This window comes from Saccopteryx bilineata, chromosome 6, assembly GCF_036850765.1.
Source record: "Saccopteryx bilineata isolate mSacBil1 chromosome 6, mSacBil1_pri_phased_curated, whole genome shotgun sequence".
NCBI lineage: Eukaryota > Metazoa > Chordata > Mammalia > Chiroptera > Emballonuridae > Saccopteryx > Saccopteryx bilineata.
Window position 1 is genome coordinate 53,661,296 of NC_089495.1, and position 18,473 is coordinate 53,679,768.

Genomic DNA, 18,473 nt, shown 5'->3' on the forward strand with positions numbered 1-18,473 from the left:
TTGAAGGGCTTTTTGGTTGTTTCCATGTCTTGGCCACTGTGAACAGTGCTGCAATGAACATGGGGCTACATGTGTCTTCACATATCAATGTTTCTGAGGTTTTGGGGTATATACCCAGTAGAGGGATTGCTGGGTCATAAGGTAGTTCTATTTTCAGTTTTTTGAGGAACCACCATACTTTCCTCCATAATGGTTGTACTACTTTACAGTCCCACCAACAGTGAATGAGGGTTCCTTTTTCTCCACAGCCCCTCCAACATTTGCTATTACCCGTCTTGTTGATAATAGCTAATCTAACAGGAGTGAGGTGGTATCTCATTGTAGTTTTGATTTGCATTTCTCTAATAACTAATAAAGCTGAGCATCTTTTCATATATCTGTTGGCCATTTGTATCTCTTCCTGGGAGAAGTGTCTGTTCATGTCTTCTTCCCATTTTTTTATGGGATTGTTTGTTTGTTTGTTGTTGAGTTTTATGAGTTCTTTGTAAATTTTGGATATTAGGCCCTTATCTGAGCTGTTGTTTAAAAATATCATTTCCCATTTAGTTGGCTTTCTGTTTATTTTGTTATCAGTTTCTCTTGCTGAGCAAAAACTTTTAATTCTGATGTAGTCCCATTCATTTATCTTTGCCTTCACTTCTCTTGCCATTGGAGTCAAGTTCATAAAATGTTCTTTAAAACCCAGGTCCATGATTTTAGTACCTATGTCTTCTTCTATGTACTTTATTGTTTCAGGTCTTATATTTAGGTCTTTGATCCATTTTGAATTAATTTTAGTACACGGGGACAGGCTGTAGTCAAGTTTCATTCTTTTGCATGTGGCTTTCCAGTTTTCCCAACACCATTTGTTGAAGAGGCTTTCTTTTCTCCATTGTGTGTTGTTGGCCCCTTTATCAAAGATTATTTGACCATATATATGTGGTTTTATTTCTGGGCTTTCTATTCTGTTCCATTGGTCTGAGTGTCTATTTTTCTGCCAATACCATGCTGTTTTGATTATCGTGGCCCTATAATATAGTTTAAAGTCAGGTATTGTAATGCCCCCAGCTTCATTCTTTTTCCTTAGGATTGTTTTGGCTATTCGGGGTTTTTTATAGTTCCATATAAATCTGATGATTTTTTGCTCTATTTCTTTAAAAAACGTCATTGGAAGTTTGATGTGAATTGCATTAAATTTGTATATTGCTTTGGGTAATATGGCCATTTTGATTATATTTATTCTTCCTATCTAGTGGCGAATTTCAAACATAAACTTCTGATAAGGGTCTCTGACCTTCTTTGTTCTCAGCCTCACAGGGGCCATATCAGTACTCCCTGTTCCTTTAATAGTTACACTCTTTGGCAGCCCCAGTATATCAGTACTCTCTGAATCTAACAATGGCATATTGTTAAATCACTTGCCTTTTGAAATATCTGTGGTGATGTTCAGCACAATATTATAATCTCTTAGGAAACCTAATTGCACTTAGAATCATAGGGTTCAGTACAAAGCAGCATAAAAATAAGTATTCAATATTTACTATAGCCTACAAGTTGTGCTAAACAACTAGAGAAAGAAGGAGAGGGAAAGTAAATGAAGAAGGAATATAAAGAAAGCATATTAGATTCCCCTGTGTTCTGAAGTATGACAATATTCATTTACATTTCATTGGGAATGTGTTATGCCCTATCCAGTGGTTTTCAACCTTTTTACACTTAGGAACAGTGAAAATAGGAGAATTATATATTTTGGGGACCACTAAGGCAGAAATCCCCCTGAACATAAGCAAATTCAACTGAGATCATTAGGTCTGTTATCTTCATACAACATCAGGGTGGTTAACTTGCTGACTGGCACGAAATTTCTGGCAGACCAGTCCATGGACTGGCAGTTGAATAATATGGCTTAAGATGACTTAGCTTTACTAATTTAGAACAATTTGAGCAAAATGTAGACTTTTAGTAAAATACATCAATTATAAAATTTCTTAAATACTGTTTTATTACCTTCAATTAAATTATTTTTATCTAAGTTAAATAATTTGAAAAATACAGTATTAGGAGGGGGGGAATGTAATAGTCAAAATTATACTAAAAATATATGAAGATTATTGAAATGTGATAGAGAATGTTGGTAGAATAATTACAGTATTTGTCATAAAACAATCTGACTTAATAGCTCAGCTCTTTCACCCAGTAGCTATACAAACTTACAAGTAATTTAATTGTTTCTCTCTGTCTTGCAAGTTCAAGGTTTAAAAAATGTGTGTTACATACTTATTGAATATTTGAGGAATGCATGTTTGAGAATGTAAAAACACTTTAAGACTTGAATGTGCCTAACCAGCCAGTGGCACAGTGGATGGAGTATCGACCTGGAATGCTTAGGACCCAGGTTCAAAACACCAAGGTCACCAGCTTGAGCATGGGGTCATAGACATGACCCCATAGTCACTGGCTTGAGCCTGAATGTCACTGGCTTAAAGCCTGAATGTCACTGGCTTAAAGCCTAAGGATGCTGGCTTGAGCCCAAGTCACTGGCTTGGGCAAGGTGTCACTGGCTCAGCTGCAGCCCCCTTGTCAAGGCACATATGAGCAATCAATGAACAACTAAAGTACCACAACCATGGGTTGATGCTTCTCATCTCTCACCCTTCCTGTCTGTCCCTATCAGTCCCTTTTTCTCTTGCTAAAAAATAAATAAATAAAGACTTGGATGTGATGGAGTAACTGACAACAGATTAGCCATCTGACAGTAAAAAGAAATTATAAAACTAGACAAATACATGAATTAAGTCTGTTTTCAGGCACTTGACAAGTGGCAACAAGGACCATGATATTTGCAAAATGATAAAATAAAGATATTTACAGATAAAGACGAAGAAAGTCCTTGCTGCTTCAGAAGAGGTACTAAAGGAAATCCTTTAGGCTGAAAGGAAATGGCACCAGATGGTAACTCAAATCTACAGGAAGAAATGGAATGGTAACAGTAAATAATATGTAAATGCATGGGAAAATATAGAAGGCTGTATGAATATATTTTTCTCTTTTTAAATTACAAAAGAGTAATAAAGCATACATTTTAACTCATGTAGATGTAATACATGACAATAATTGTTACAAAGGAGCAGAGGATGAAATGGATTTATTTTAGAACTGTAATTCTGCATATTTACTATATTGTTAGGATTAATGGAGGTAGATTGTGATTAAATTCCAATGTATGTTGTAATTCCTAGAGTAACTACAAAGAAAATAAGTTAAATATATAATTGAAAATCAAAAAAAGAATTGAAATGATGCACTAAGAAATGTCAGTTAAACATATAAAACAGCAGTAAAGAAAGAAGCAGTGAGCCAAAAGACACATACGATATATAGAAAACAAATAGCAAAATGGCACAAATTAATCCAACTATATTAATAAATTATATTAAGTATGAGTATATTAAATTTAAGCATACCAGAAGAAGGAATATAACAAGATGGGAAATTATACATAAGCTAAACATTTAACAATATGGAAGAAAATTTGTAGAAACAATCTACCAAGACCGAATCAGGACAAAATAGAAAAATCTGAAGACCAAATACTAGTATGAAGATTGAGTCATTAATCAGAAACCTCTCAATAAAGAAAAGTTCAGGTCCAGATGGCTTTATTGGTAAATTCTACCAAACATTTAAATAAGAATTAATACCAATCCTCAAAATTTTCCAAAAAACAGGAGGGAACACTTCCAAACTTATTTTATAAGGCAAGCATTACCCTGATACCAAAGCCAGACAAGGACACTACAAGAAAGGGAAGTTACATATATACTATGGAATACTACTCAGCCATAAGAAATGACATCGGATCATTTACAACATGGATGGACCTTGATAACATTATACTGAGTGAAATAAGTAAATCAGAAAAAACTAAGAACTATATGATTCCATACATAGGTGGGACATAAAATGAGACTCAGGGACATGGACAAGAATGTGGTGGTTACGAGGGGGTGGGGGGCAGAGGAGGGGGAGGAGAAGGGCACAAAGAAAACCAGATAGAAGGTGACAGAAGACAATTTGACTTTGGGTGATTGGTATGCAACATAATCAAATATCAAAATGACCTGGAGATGTTTTCTCTGAACCTATGTACCCTGATTGAACTATGTCACCCTATTAAAATTAATAATAAAAAAGGGAAGTTACAGGCCTATATACCTGATGAACATAGATGAAAATTCCTCAACAAAATATTAGCAAACTGAATTCAACAGTACTTTAAAATGATCATACACCATGATCAAATAGGATTTATTCCTGGGATGCAAGGATGGTTTAACATATACAAATCAATGTGTTAAACAAAATGAATGATAAAATCATATAGTAATTTCAGTAGAAGGAGATAAAGCATTTGACAAAATTCAACACCCTTTCATGATAAAAAAAAACAAACAAACTTTCAACAAATTGGCTACAGAAGGAATGTCCCTCAATGAATTAAAGCCATATATGACAAGTCCACTGCTAACATCATACTCAAAAGTAAAAAGATGAAAGTTTTTCCTCTAAGATCTGGAACCATTCTTATTCAACATAGTGTTTGAGGTCCTAGCCAGAGAATTAGACAAAAACAATAAATAAAAGCCACCTCAATTAGAAAGGAAGAAGTAAAGTTGTATGTTTGCACATCACATGATCTCATATATAGAAAACCCTAAAGACGCCACCAAAAACCTGTTGGAGCTAATAAATGAATTCATTCAAGTTGCAGGATACAAAAATCAGTAGCACTTTTATATACTCACAACTATTGGAAAGAAAATTAAGTATAAAATCCCATTTACAATAGCATGAATAAGAATATAATACTCAGGAATAAATTTAACCAAGGATGCCAAAGATCTTTTTACTGAAAATTGTAAAACATAATGAAAGAAATTGGAGATAAATGGAAAGGTATTCCATGTTCATGGATTGGAGCATTAATATTGTAAAATTGTTTATACAATTTAAATTGTCCATACAAAGCAATTTTGTGGAAGAAAAACAAAGATTTTATGCAATAACTATTAAAATTCCAGTTGCTTTTTTCACAATAATAAACATATAGAACCACAAAATTCATATGGAACCACAAAAGACCCTGAATAGACAAAGCAATCTTGTGAAAGAAAAACAAAGCTGGAAGCATCACTCTTACTAATTTTAATTAATACAGTGGTACTTTAAGATACGAGTTTAATTTGTTCTGTAACCAAGCTTGTCAGTCAACTCGTATATCAAACAAATTTCTCCCATTTAAAATAACTGAAATAGATTTAATCCATATCAGCCCTGTGAAACATCCCAAACCATCCTAAATTATAAAAAAAGACATTTTTAATTAAGAAACACACATGTATACTTTACCAATGCATAAAAAGATATATGAAATTAAAAAAGTGTTCTTTAGTACTGTATTCTTACCTTGGAGACAGATGAGTGTGAATAACAGAGGTGAATGGCAAAGGAGGAGGGAGGGAGAGACGCAGGCACTTTAGACACGTAAACTAAAACTGCATTTTCTTAACACTAAATGTTAACTAAAACTGCACTTTCTTTAAATTTACTTAAAATGAAACCACAAAAACTTAATTGTAAAAAAATGCACTTTCTTAACTTTAAACTTAACCTAAGCTTAACATTACATATTTTTCATTTAATTATCACCTGTTTTTGCCTTTTTGGCTGCACTTTCGGCACTTTCACTTCCAGGACTTTTGAATAAAAATCTATCCAAAGAGATTTGCTTTTGCCTGCCTTTCAAAATGTTATGGAAATGTGACAAACAAGTATCATTAAAAAGTGCTGAAGCAGGACCAGTTGAAACTTTTTCTGGGTGATACTTTTCAATGAAACTTGAAAGTTTCTCCCACATTGCAGCATGTCTTTAATTTCACTGTAGAAATCACTGCCTTCGACTCTACTTTCTACTCACTACTAGTCACTTGCAGAAGCTCCATATGCTGCATCATCTGTAGCTCCTTCAACTCCTCAGTTGAGAGTTCCTCCTCATGTTCCTCAACGAGCTCGCTTATGTCACCTTCATCTACCTCCAGACCCATCAATTTTCCGAGGGACACAATCTCCTCCAATGCCTCTACCTTGGTCTCTGTCTCTGATTCGAATCCTTCAAAGTCCCTGTCTGCAACAACATCAGGTCATAGCTTTTTTCATGCCGAGTTCAAGGTTCTTCTTGTAACCTTTTGCCATGCCAAGTCAATAATGCGTAAACATATCATGATGTTTTAGTGATCTTTCCAAAACTCTCGAAGAGTTAGATTTGTATTCTCAGTCACCTCAAAGCAGTGGCAGAACAAGTGCTTTGTGTAAAGCTTTTTAAAGTTGGAAATGACCTGCCGATCCATAGGTTGAAAGATTGAAGTCATGTTGGGTGAGAGGTAGAGGACTTTCACAAACTTGATCTCATCGAGAATGTCATCTTCAAGACCAGGTGAGTGGGCTGGATTAGTAATGGTTACATCGGGAGTTTATTTTCTTGAAGATATTTCTTCACTGCAGGACCAAAGACAAAATTTACCCATTCAATAAAAAACTGCTGTATAACCCATGCCCTAGCATTGGCGCGCCACATAACCTGCAGTTTTTCTTTAAGAATCTTGTGAGTCTTAAAGGCTCGAGGATTTTTGAAATGATACACTAGTAGTGGCTTTACTTTGCAGTCACCACTAGCATTTGCACACAATGCAACAGTCAGACGGTCCTTCATAGGTTTATGGCCTGGTAGCTTCTCCTCTTCGGTGATGAAAGTCCTCCGGGGCATTTTTTTTTCAAAGCAATCCTGTTCTATCACAGTTGAGCACTTGTTGGGGGATGTAGCCTTTGCGATAAGTGGAGCAAAACGTGCGATGTACTTCTCAGCTGCCTTAACGTCAGCACTCACAGCTTCACCATGCCTCAGCATGCCTCACCACTGAGTAGATGCCAGAACTGTTCTTGAAATTTTCAAACCAGCTGTGACTTGCCTTAAACATATCTTTTGCTGCCTCTTTTGAGGTTGATGGTTCTTTCTTCTTCAAGTCGCTGTAAATAATACATGCCTTTTTGCATATTACAGTCTCCGTTACTGTATCTCCTGCCAGCTCTTTCTCTCACCCACACCAGAAGAAGCTTCTTCATTTCTTCATGGATATTGTCCTTAATTGGGACAGAATTTTAGTTCCTTTTGCTGGATTTGTACTTTTGATGGCATCCTTTTGTTTAAGGATGGTACAAATTATAGATGTATTGCGGTCGTACAGCCTTGCCAGTTCAATCACTTGTACACCACGCTCATGTTTTTCTATTATTTCTTGCTTTACTTTTATCGACATCATTCTCTTCTTCTTCTCACCACAGTCATTTACACTCACTTTCTTCGGCCCCATGATAGCACACAAAAAAAGTAAAAATGGCGAAAGTGATGCAAGAATGAGTACAGCACATGAGATTTGACTTGATTCTGTGGGTAACACGTGAGAAAGAACGAGATGCTGGTGTTGTGCTACTAATACTGGACCCATGCGCCAACACACCAACTAGCGGAAGCTTCCCAAATCACAACTCATATCTCGGAATTTTGCTTGGATCTCAAACAAAGATACGGACCAAGTCACAGCTCGTATCTTAAAAAAAAAAAAAAAAAATTGTATGTTGGTTTACTCATATCTCAAGGTACCACTGTATTGCAAAGTTACGGTAATTAAAACAGTATGGAACTTCAGCATAAAAAGAAACGCATAGATCAATGAAACAGAAAATTGAGATCCCAGAAATATACCCATGTATACATGGTCACTAAATTTTTGGAATGTAAACTGGGAGATCCACTAAGGAAAACAGTCTGGTGGTTTCTCTAGAAATTAAAAGAGGATTACAGTATGAATCAGCTATCCCACTTCTGGGTGTATATAAAAAGGAAATAAGGTCAGTATCTCAAAGAATTTTTCAGTACTCTCAAGTTTATTGCTGCATTATTTACAAAAGCAAAGGTATGGAAACAACCTAAGTGTCCATCAATAGATGAATGGATATAGAAAAATGTATATATGTACACACAACAGAATTCTATTCAGCCTTAAAGAAGAAAATCCTGCTACTTGTAACAATATGGATGAACCCGGAGAACATTATGCTAAGTGCAATATATCAGATAGAGAAAGATAAATACTATATATCACTTATATGTGGAATCTAAAAAAGCTGAATCCCTGGAAACAGTTGAAAACTAGTTGCCAAAGGATTTGGGAAATGAGGTGTTGGTCAAAGGATATAAAATTTTCAGTTATAAGAGGAATAAGTTCTGGGGATCTGATGTACAGCATGGTGACTATGGTTGTAATACTGTATTGTATAGTTGACATTTACTAAGAGAGTAAAATTTAAGTATTCTTACCTAAATAAATAAATAAGCTGATGGCTTTATTAATTAACTTCATGGTGGAAATTCTTTCACTGGATTTTATCATCATCTTGTACACTTTAAATATGTTACTATTTGTCAGTTATACCCCAATAAAATGAAAAATCAAAGTAAAATAAATATAATTTATATGAGAATGTAAAGATCCAGAATCATTTGAGGAAGAATAAATTGATTCTAGCTGCCATACCACACAATCAGATCTATTAAGTAATATTAAGACAGTGTAATATTAATTCAAGGAAAAGATATATAGACCAAAGCCAGTAACATAAGAGACCTCCAAAACTGAAGAATGCAAAAGTGATGTTACAATAAGTTGTAATGGACTTTCAGCAGCTGGTGTTTGGGCAATTGATTTTAACAATACAAACAAAATCTCACACCTTTGTAAAAATAATTTCAATTAGCTTAAAATTTTAGTGGAAGAACCAAGGGTTAAAACATTTAGAAGAAATTAGGACTCCAAGGAAAGGAAATGAGAGTTTCTTGGATAAGACTTTAAAAAGTCTGATTCTAAAGGAAAACATTGATAAATTTAGCTATATTGCCAAGTGTAAACCAGTATTCATCAAAAATATCATAAAGGCCTGACCAGGTGGTGGCGCAGTGGATAGAGCATCGGACTGGGATGCAAAAGGACCCAGGTTCGAGACCCGAGGTCGCCAGCTTGTGCACGGGCTCATCTGGCTTGAGCAAAAAGCTCACCCGCTTGGACCCAAGGTTGCTGGCTCCAGCAAGGGGTTACTCGGTCTGCTGAAGGCCCGCGGTCAAGGCACATATGAGAAAGCAATCAATGAACAACTAAGAAGTCACAACGCACAACGAAAAACTAATGATTGATGCTTCTCATCCCTCTCCATTCATGTCTGTCTGTCCCTGTCTATCTCTGCCTCTGTAAAAAAAAAAAAAATCATAAAGGAGTAAGGGGAAATAAGTTCTCAGCTAATTTATCTGCTCAGAAATGCCTTCTGTCTTGATGAAGATCTGTTCTTTTTCCCCACACCTTGAACAGTGCCTGGGTTATAGTAGAGGATCTATAACCGTGATGGCAAACCTTTTTATAAAAACCGCCCACTTATGCAGTGCTGGTCAACCTGGTCCCTCCTGCCCACTAGTGGGCATTCCAGCTTTAGTGGTGGGCAGTAGCAGAGCAACCAAATGGTGCTGCGATTGGCCCACCATGAAAGCTGGAATGCCTACTAGTGGGCGGGAGGGACCAGGTTGACCAGCACTGCAAAAGTGGGCAGTCTTTATAAAAAGGTTTGCCATCACGGATCTATAATGAAGGGAGGAATAAAACAAAAATAATAGCCCTGGCTGGTTGGCTCAGTGATAGAGCATCGGCCTGTCGTGTGGAAGTCCGGGTTCCATTCCAGGCCAGGGCACACAGGAGAGGCGCCCATCTGCTTCTCCACCCCTCCCCCTCTCCTTCCTCTCTGTCTCTCTCTTCCCCTCCCGCAGCCGAGGCTCCTTTGGAGCAAAAGATGGCCCAGGCGCTGGGGATGGCTCTGTGGCCTCTGCCCCAGGCGCTAGAATGGCTCTGGTCGCAACATAGCGACGTCCCGGATGGGCAGAGCATTGCCCCCTGGTGGGCGCCAGGTGGATCCCGGTCAGGCTCATGCGGGAGTCTGTCTGACTGCCTCCCCGTTTCCAGCTTCAGAAAAATACAAATAATAATAATAATAATAATAATAAAGGAGTAACAACTGAAATTACACAAGTAAATTTAGAACATTTCAGATGGGTCAAGACTGGAGGTGCAGAGAAAATCTAGACAAGGTATTTACTGAAGAGCAATCAGAAGTAAAAATAAAGCATTTCTGAAATAGCCATTTAAAATATTTTATAAATATCTTTTTAAATAAGGTAACCTTATTTTATTTACAAGTAGTGGGCAAAATAAAATATAACAAATTTGTTATAGTATTTTTGAAAGCTATAGAATTTCACAGTTATTTTTATTAGATGATATATTATCTGGTTAAAATAACTTATCTGTATGTATGGGTGTATGTATCCATATGTATTACAGTAGTGGGATTCAGCCAGTTTGCACCAGTTCGGCAGAACCGATACCTAATTTTTTGTTGAGTTCAGTGAACCGGTTGTTAAAATGTCACTTGTAATTAGGGTTCTCTCTAAGTTGGGCACCTGGGCAGCTGCCCAATGTGGAAATCATAAATTTATATTTCTTACTCTTTTTTAATGTTCATCTGCACAACAGCGTATTCTAAGTGCTGTAGTAATGTTCATTCCGTCCATCAGTGAAAAAAAAAAAAGATAGAACTGTTCTTGTAATATTTATTTATTTATTTCATAAATCTTATTATTATACCTTTGATGAAATACTACATTTTTATTCCCTCATGTTTATTACCTCAGTAAACAAACATATAACGTAAAAAGATAAAATGCCAAACAAGCAGGAGGTGCCAAGCTGTCACTGGAAATATCTTAAATAACAGTTTTATTGTTTTTTGTCAGGTATTATTTAATATTTTTTCATTAATATTTTTAAACTTTATCTTATAACATAATCTAGTTTAGTATACCTCTTTTATTGTTCTTATTTAAGTATTAAATGCATGAAATAATAAACTACCTTTCAGTGTATCATTTTTTTATACTTAAAACAGTCATTAGGACAGAGAACCAGTTGTTAAATTATTTGAATCCCACCACTGTGTATATAATATGTTTAGAACTTACAAAATGTAAAATATACCTAATTTATAAACTTATCTGCATGCTAAAAGAAAGAAAATAACTGCTCTAAGATAAAAATTAATTATAATATCTTTATTTCCACAGATGTACCAAAAAGTGAAGAATCAAAAAATACTCACTGTGGACATTGTGAAGAGTGTTCTCCAAAAGAAATTCCCTCATGCTAATATTTTAGATATTTTGGGAATTCATTCTAAATATGATGACAGAAGAAAGGTAATTTGAAATATAAATTTTTAAAATTATGATCTAAAGCCCTTTTATTTTCATTTTATGAGTATGTTACCTTAATATGATGAACTCATGATTTGTGTTTTAGTCCCTCAAAAAGAAGGGAAATTTTATTCCTTTGAATGATATATGTTGTATACAATATTTACATTTCCACAATTGATGTTTTAAAAAATACAAAAAAAATAGATATTTCTCAGGATTTACAGAGTTGGAAACTTAAGCATAGAATTTAACAGGATTTAATTTCTGCCTTGTTAGGAGGAAATGGAGAGCTGAATATTTAGATAAATACTAGGATAAGAATCAAACTTAGGAAAATGCAGCATCATCGGGGTTGTATGTCTAATGCTCAGATGGAGCTCAAGATTTCTAAATGGATTTTTGCATTTTATGAGTTTCTTTAAAAAAACAGATCTGATCTTGACACTCTTATATGTAATATCCCTCAACAGTAATGATAAAGTTCAATATGATTAGTATTGTAAAGGTCTTACCAAATTTGGCTCCTATTTACAATCCTTTAGTCTCATTTTTTACTACTCATTTTCTTCTTTTTTCTGTTCCAACCACACTGGTGTTATTTGAAATTCTTGAATGGGTCGCCTCCTTCTCATCAGAAGAACTTTGTATTCTTGTTTTTCTCCGTGTGTGTAGACACTTTCTCCCTCTTCCTCAGGGCCAATCTTTAGAATTGTGCGGTTTAGATCTAGACACGGATTGCTTCTCACATGGACAATTATAAGTTGTGTGTTCTAGAGTCGGCAAACCAGACAATTTCTATATTCTGCACAGGCAGTGGAACAACAAAAAATATTATATACCCACAAGCATTGTGAAATTAAACTGACTAGAAACGTGCGCTTTCTCTTTTCTTTCTTTTCCATTTAACCAGACTAAGCCACTGCGATGCATGGCAGGGCGCAGCTAGGATTTTTATATAATTTAAAAGGCAACCAACATGAGCTTTTAGGGCCAAGTTATATAGAGGCATCTCTTTTAGTAAAGTTATGTATTGCACTAAGGAAAATTGGAAAAGATTAATAAGTACTCTTGAATTATTTTGAATCATGGAAGGGATGGGACAAAAATTTCCTGTAATGAGTATGTAAGCTCATGGGGTAGAAACAGAAGTGCTCTGTGTTAGGGGTCTCTTTGCACAGATTGAAAGCAGAATGTTGCAGCCCTGGCTGGTTAGCTCAGTGGATAGAACGTCAGCCTGGAGTGTGGATGTCCCAGGTTTGATTCCCCATCAGAGCACACATGAGAAGCGCTCATCTGCTTCTCTCCCCCTTTCCTCACTCTTCACCTCCCGCAGCCAGTGACTGGATTGGTTTGAGCGTGGGTCCTGGGCACTGAGGACCAGGACCCATGCTCAGTTGTTCCAAGCGTCAGCCTCAGGAGTGAAAAATAGCTCTTCTGATTGGAGCATCGGCCCAAGACGGGGGTTGCCAGGTGGTTCCTGGTCAGGTGCATGCGAGAGTCTGTCTCACTATCTCCCCTCCTCTCACTTAAAAAAAAAAGAATAAAAAAGAAAAGCAGAACATTGCACCATTATTTGGGTTTTAATTTCAGCCCATTTAATGGGACAATTATAGGAATCCTGGAAATTTTTCATACTTACACATTATGTTTTCATTTTTCTTTTTCTTTCTTTTTTTTTCTAATAGATGTGATTTTATTTTACTCCTTGATGCCAAGTGGTATAGAGCACAATTTCTTTTCCTATATCAAAAATTAACTTTATTTTTTATTAAATTTTTAAATTTATTTTATTAACATGGATTTAAGTGCCCTACTCAATATAGCACCCTCAAACCCCCCACACACAATGTGGCCCCCACTCTACCTTGCTTCTCCTCCCCTCTCTCCCTCCCCTCCCTTCTCTCTGGTACTTGCTGTCCTGTCATCTGTATCTGTGTTATGTATATATAATTTCACTAATCCCTTCACCTTCTCTTATTCCATCCCTAATCCCCCTTCCCTCTGACAGTTATCCCTCTGCTCCCTGTGAATCCACCTCTGCCTCTATTCTGTTCCTCAGTTCAACTTGTTCATTAGATTCCACATATAAGTGAGATCATATGATATTTGTCTTTCTCTACCTGGCTTATTTCACTTAACAATCTCCAGATCCATCCATGCCATCGTAAAAGGTAAGATTTCTTTCTTTTTCACAGCTGTGTAGTATTCCACTGTGTATATGTACCACAGCTTTTTTATCCACTTGGACTGTTTGCAGGTCTTGGTTATTATAAATAATGCTGCAATAAACATGGGAGTGAATATCTTCTTTTGAATTAGTGTTTTGGGATTCTTAAGATATATTCCTAAAAATGGGATAGCTGGGTCAAAAGGCAGTTCCATTTTTTAATTTTTTGAGTAAGCAGCATACTGTTTTCCACAATGGCTGCACAAGTCTGCATTTCCACTAGCAGTGCAAGAAGGTTCCCTTTTCTCTACACCCTCACCAGCATTTGTTGTGTGTTGATTTGTTAATGAGAGCTGTTCTGACAGGTGTGAGGTACTATCTTTTTGTGCTTTTAATTTGCATTTTTCTGACGATTAGTGATGTTGAACATTTTTTCATATGTCTATTGGCCATCCGTATGTTCAGTTTGGAGAAGTGTCTATTCAGTTCCTTTGCCCATTTTTTAAATGGATTGTTTACCATCCTGGTATTGAGTTTTAGAAGTGTTTCCTTTTTTTTATCATCTATGAGAGAGAGAGACAGACAGACAGGGAACAGACTGACAGGAAGGGAGAGAAATGAGAAGCATAAACTCATAGTTGCTGCACTTTAGTTGTTCAATGATTGCTTTCTCATATGTGCTTTGACCGGGGGGCAGCAGCTGAGCCAGTGACCCCTTGCTCAAGCCAGCAACCTTGGGCTTCAAGCCAGCGACCTTTAAGCTCAAGCCAGCGACCATAGGGTCATATCTATGGTCCCATACTCAACCTGTCGACCCTGCTCTCAAATGGTGAGCCCACGCTCAATCCGGTGACCTCAAGTTTTTTAACCTGGGTTCTCAACATCCCAGGCTGATGCTCTATCCACTGCGCCATCACTTGGTCAGGCAAGTTTTATAAGTTCTTTATAAATTTTGGTTATTAACCCCTTATCAGACGTATCAACCCCTTATCAGACGTATCCCATTGAGCAGGTTATCTTTTTATTTTGTTAATGGTATCTTTTGGAGCACAATTTCTTTTTTTCTTTTTTTTTTTGTATTTTTCTGCAGCTAGAAACAGGGAGAGACAGTCAGACAGAATCCCGCATGCACCCGACCGGGATCCACCCAGCACGCCCACCAGGGGCGACGCTCTGCCCACCAGGGGGCATCACTCTGCCGCAACCAGAGCCACTCTAGCGCCTGGGGCAGAGGCCAAGGAGCCATCCCCAGCACCCGGGCCATCGTTGCTCCAATGGAGCCTTGGCTGCGGGAGGGGAAGAGAGAGACAGAGAGGAAGGGGGGTGGTGGAGAAGCAAATGGGCGCTTCTTTTATGTGCCCTGGCCGGAAATCGAACCCAGGTCCCCCACACGCCAGGCCAACGCTCTACCACTGAGCCAACCGGCCAGGGCCTGGAGCACAATTTCTATTCACACTTACTCTCCATAGCCACTAATACTTCTGTAAATTTATGTCTTAAGTGTTACTGATAGATTCTTAATGGTGATACTAAGAATCATTTCCCAAGAGTAAAAATTTTTTCTGGTTAATTTTTGCTTTTTTTTTATTAATCTGAAACCACTTATTTGACTTTTATATTATCTAAATTGTTGTATTTTTTTTTCTTAAGAAGCTTCATTTGGACCCTTGCCAATTGGCTTAGTGGTAGAGCATTGGCCTAATGTGAGAATATCCCAGGTTTCAATTCTGGGTCAGGGTCCACAGTAGAAGTGAACATCTGCATCTCCATCCCTCTCCCTCCCATTTCCCTCTCTCTCTCTTCCCCTTTTCCCCTCCTGTAGCCATGGCTCAGTTGGTTCGAGTGCATTGGCCCCAGATGCTGAGAATGGCTACATGGAGCCTCCACCTCAGTTGCTAAAAATAGCTCAGTTGTGAGCATCAGCCAGCCCCAGATAGGCAGAGCATCAGCCCCAGATAGGCAGCGCATAGGCCCAGATGGCGGTTGCTGAGCAGATCCTAGTCAAGGCACATGCGGGAGTCTGTCTTTCTGTATCCAGTCCTCCCACTTGGAAAAGAAGAAGAGGAGGAAAAAAAGAAACTTCTTTTGGTTTAAATTAATTGTAACGTTTAAAGCTTTTTGTAACACTTGAGTACCTGAGGATACAAAGTGTATTAAAATAAAATGTATTGCTGTGGACAGCTACATAAGAAATATCTAAAGTACTTACTTAATTTCATTTAATATATTTATTAAAAGTTTCAAAATACTGTTTATAACCTAACTTGTATATATGATAGAAATAGATTTATGTCTATTCTAGACAGTGTATGCTGTGGTATTAATGCATTTAAGCTGAGATAATATTTTATAGCCAAAATATACTACTTATCAGTTTTCATAAAAATATCTTAACACTATGTTATCCTTAAGTATTGGTATTTACAACCGAATATTACTGTGTCCTATTAACTACCCTTTTTTATGCATAGTGTATTTGGTTATAAATTTTACTTCCAACTGGACTTTAAGTACTTCCAGAAAAGGAATCTTCTCTAACTATTCTTTTATATTCCTCAAGTTGTATAGCATGTCTTAAGTTGTAAATATTACTTGCTGAGTTCCTGTTCTCATAATTGAGGCTTGAGATCTTTTCTACCTCCCTGCCTTTCCTTGGACTCTTCCCAGTCAGGGAAAGAGGTCAGGGTAGTTGTCATGGGGGAAATTGCTGTGCCGAGACAGCATTAATTACCAACTGGTACAGAAACATTTCACTACATTAAGCATTCGTAAGACCTGTACAGTGCATACCAGTTGGTCATTTTGATTAAGTGAATATTTAGTGTGTGTGTGTGGCTTTTTAAGTATTCTTTGTTAGTAAGTCAAATACTATGATTGTCATTTCATTTCTTAACTTTTTTTTTTTTTGCCATAAGAATTACTCCACAGTTTCACCCACTCTCGTAGTTTTCTATATATTGCAGGTATATCAAAATAGTCAATAGATTGGTCAGATAACCTATTCAGAATTTTCCTTAAAAACATAGCTGTTAAACCAGCACCTTCCCTCACACACACCAGCCCCAAGCGTGTCTTCTGCAGCCATTCTCCCCTTTCTCGAAACTGAGCTGGTGCCTGTGCTGCTCACCTTCGTAGGATCTCTGCTCTACCTCTGGTTTTGTTTACACTGCCTTTTCTTTTTCTTATTTCTCTCTGAGTTTACTTCTCTCTTAAGCAAATATGCATGACAGAAAAATTATTTGAACTCTATTCTGTTAAAAATCTTATTTTGTATTTGTATTTTAGTGATAGTTGGACTGTGTAACTTTCAATTTATTTATTTATTTATTCATTTTTAGAGAGGAGAGAGACAGAGAGGGAGAGAGAGGAGAGAGAGACAGAGAGAGAGAAGGGGGGAGGAGCTGGAAGCATCAACTCCCATATGTGCCTTGACCAGACAAGCCCAGGGTTTCGAACCAGTGACCGCAGCATTTCCAGGTCGACGCTGTAGCCACTGCGCCACCACAGGTCAGGCAACTTTCTTCCAAAAAAAAGTTTTTAAATGAAAGAGAGGAGACAGAGAGAGTCCTGCGTGTGCCCTGACTGGGATCCACCCAGCAACCCCTATCTGAGGCTCTGCCCATCTGGGGCTGATGCTCGCAACCAAGCTATTTTTAGTGCCTGAGGTGCTCAACACACCAGCCCAAATGTGCTCAAACCAATCGAGTCATAGCTGAAGGAGGGGAAGTGAGAGGGGAGAGGGATGAGTGGAGAAGTAGATAGTTACTTCTCCTGTGTGCCCTGATTGGGAATTGAACCCAGGACGTCCACATGCCAGGCTCTTCCACTGAGCCAAACAGCCAGAGCCTCTTCCAAAATCTGAATGTTTTCTTTTACTGTCTTTTACATTGTAATAGGCTACTGAGACAAATTATACCATTCTAATTTTTATTCCATTGTGTTTCAGCTTGATTGTTTTGGGGGGTTTTTTGGAGGTTTTTTATTATTAATTTTAGTGGGGTGACATTGATAAATCAGGGTACATATGTTCAGAGAAAACATCTCCAGGTTATTTTGACATTTGATTATGTTGCATACCCATTACCCAAAGTCAAATCATCTGTCACCTTCTATCTGGGTTTTTTTTGTGTGCCCCTCCCCTCCTCCACCCCCTCCCTCTCCTTCCTCCCCACCCCCAGTAACCACCACACTCTTGTCCATGTCTCTGAGTCTCATTTTTATGTCCCATCTATGTATGAAATCATGTAGTTCTTAGTTATTTCTGATTTACTTATTTCACTCAGTATAATGTTATCAAGAGTACAATGGCCTTGTAGTATATCTTGATATCAGGAAGTGTGATACCTCCCACTTTATTCTTCCTTTTCAAGATTGCTGAGGCTATTCATGTTATTTTTTGGTTCCATATAAATTTTTGGAATATGTGTTCTACATCTTTGAAGTATGTCATTGGTATTTTAATTGGTATTGCATTGAATTTAAAAATTGCTTTGGAAAATATAGACATTTTAATGATGTTTATTCTTCCTAACCATGAGCACAGTATATGCTTCCACTTGTTTGTATCTTCCTTGATTTCTTTTATCATGTTTTATAATTTTCCAACTTCAGCTTGATTTTTAAATTTTTTCCTGTTTGAAAGCTTTTAGGATCTATTTGTCCTCGGTCTTTGAAAATTTTATGATGTTATGTCTTTGTAGTTAGTGATTCTCTTTCATTCAATGCATTGGGTATTTGATGAGCCCTTCTAATGGAGATTTATGTCCATCAAATCTGGGAAATTTTTTATTTCTCTAATGCTCTTCTTTATCTTCTCTGTTTATTCTAAATTTTATGAGTTGAGTTTCCATTTTCTTTCTATTTGGATTTCTTTGTCTTTTTTATTCAGTTTTTTTTAAATTGTTTAGAAATCTCTTTTGT

The 18,473-nt window shown here is 37.0% G+C and overlaps 1 protein-coding gene across 3 annotated transcripts in view; it reads left to right on the forward strand.

The window, feature by feature from the left end:
* The window catches only part of UGGT2 (UDP-glucose glycoprotein glucosyltransferase 2), a 282,351-nt gene that overhangs the window by 100,960 nt on the left and 162,918 nt on the right, over positions 1-18,473 (forward strand). For all 3 annotated transcript variants that reach the window (XM_066236801.1, XM_066236802.1, XM_066236804.1), the window contains exon 16: positions 11,255-11,386. In XM_066236801.1, the coding sequence (XP_066092898.1) occupies positions 11,255-11,386 (132 nt within the window). The remainder of the gene's footprint in view (positions 1-11,254; positions 11,387-18,473) is intronic.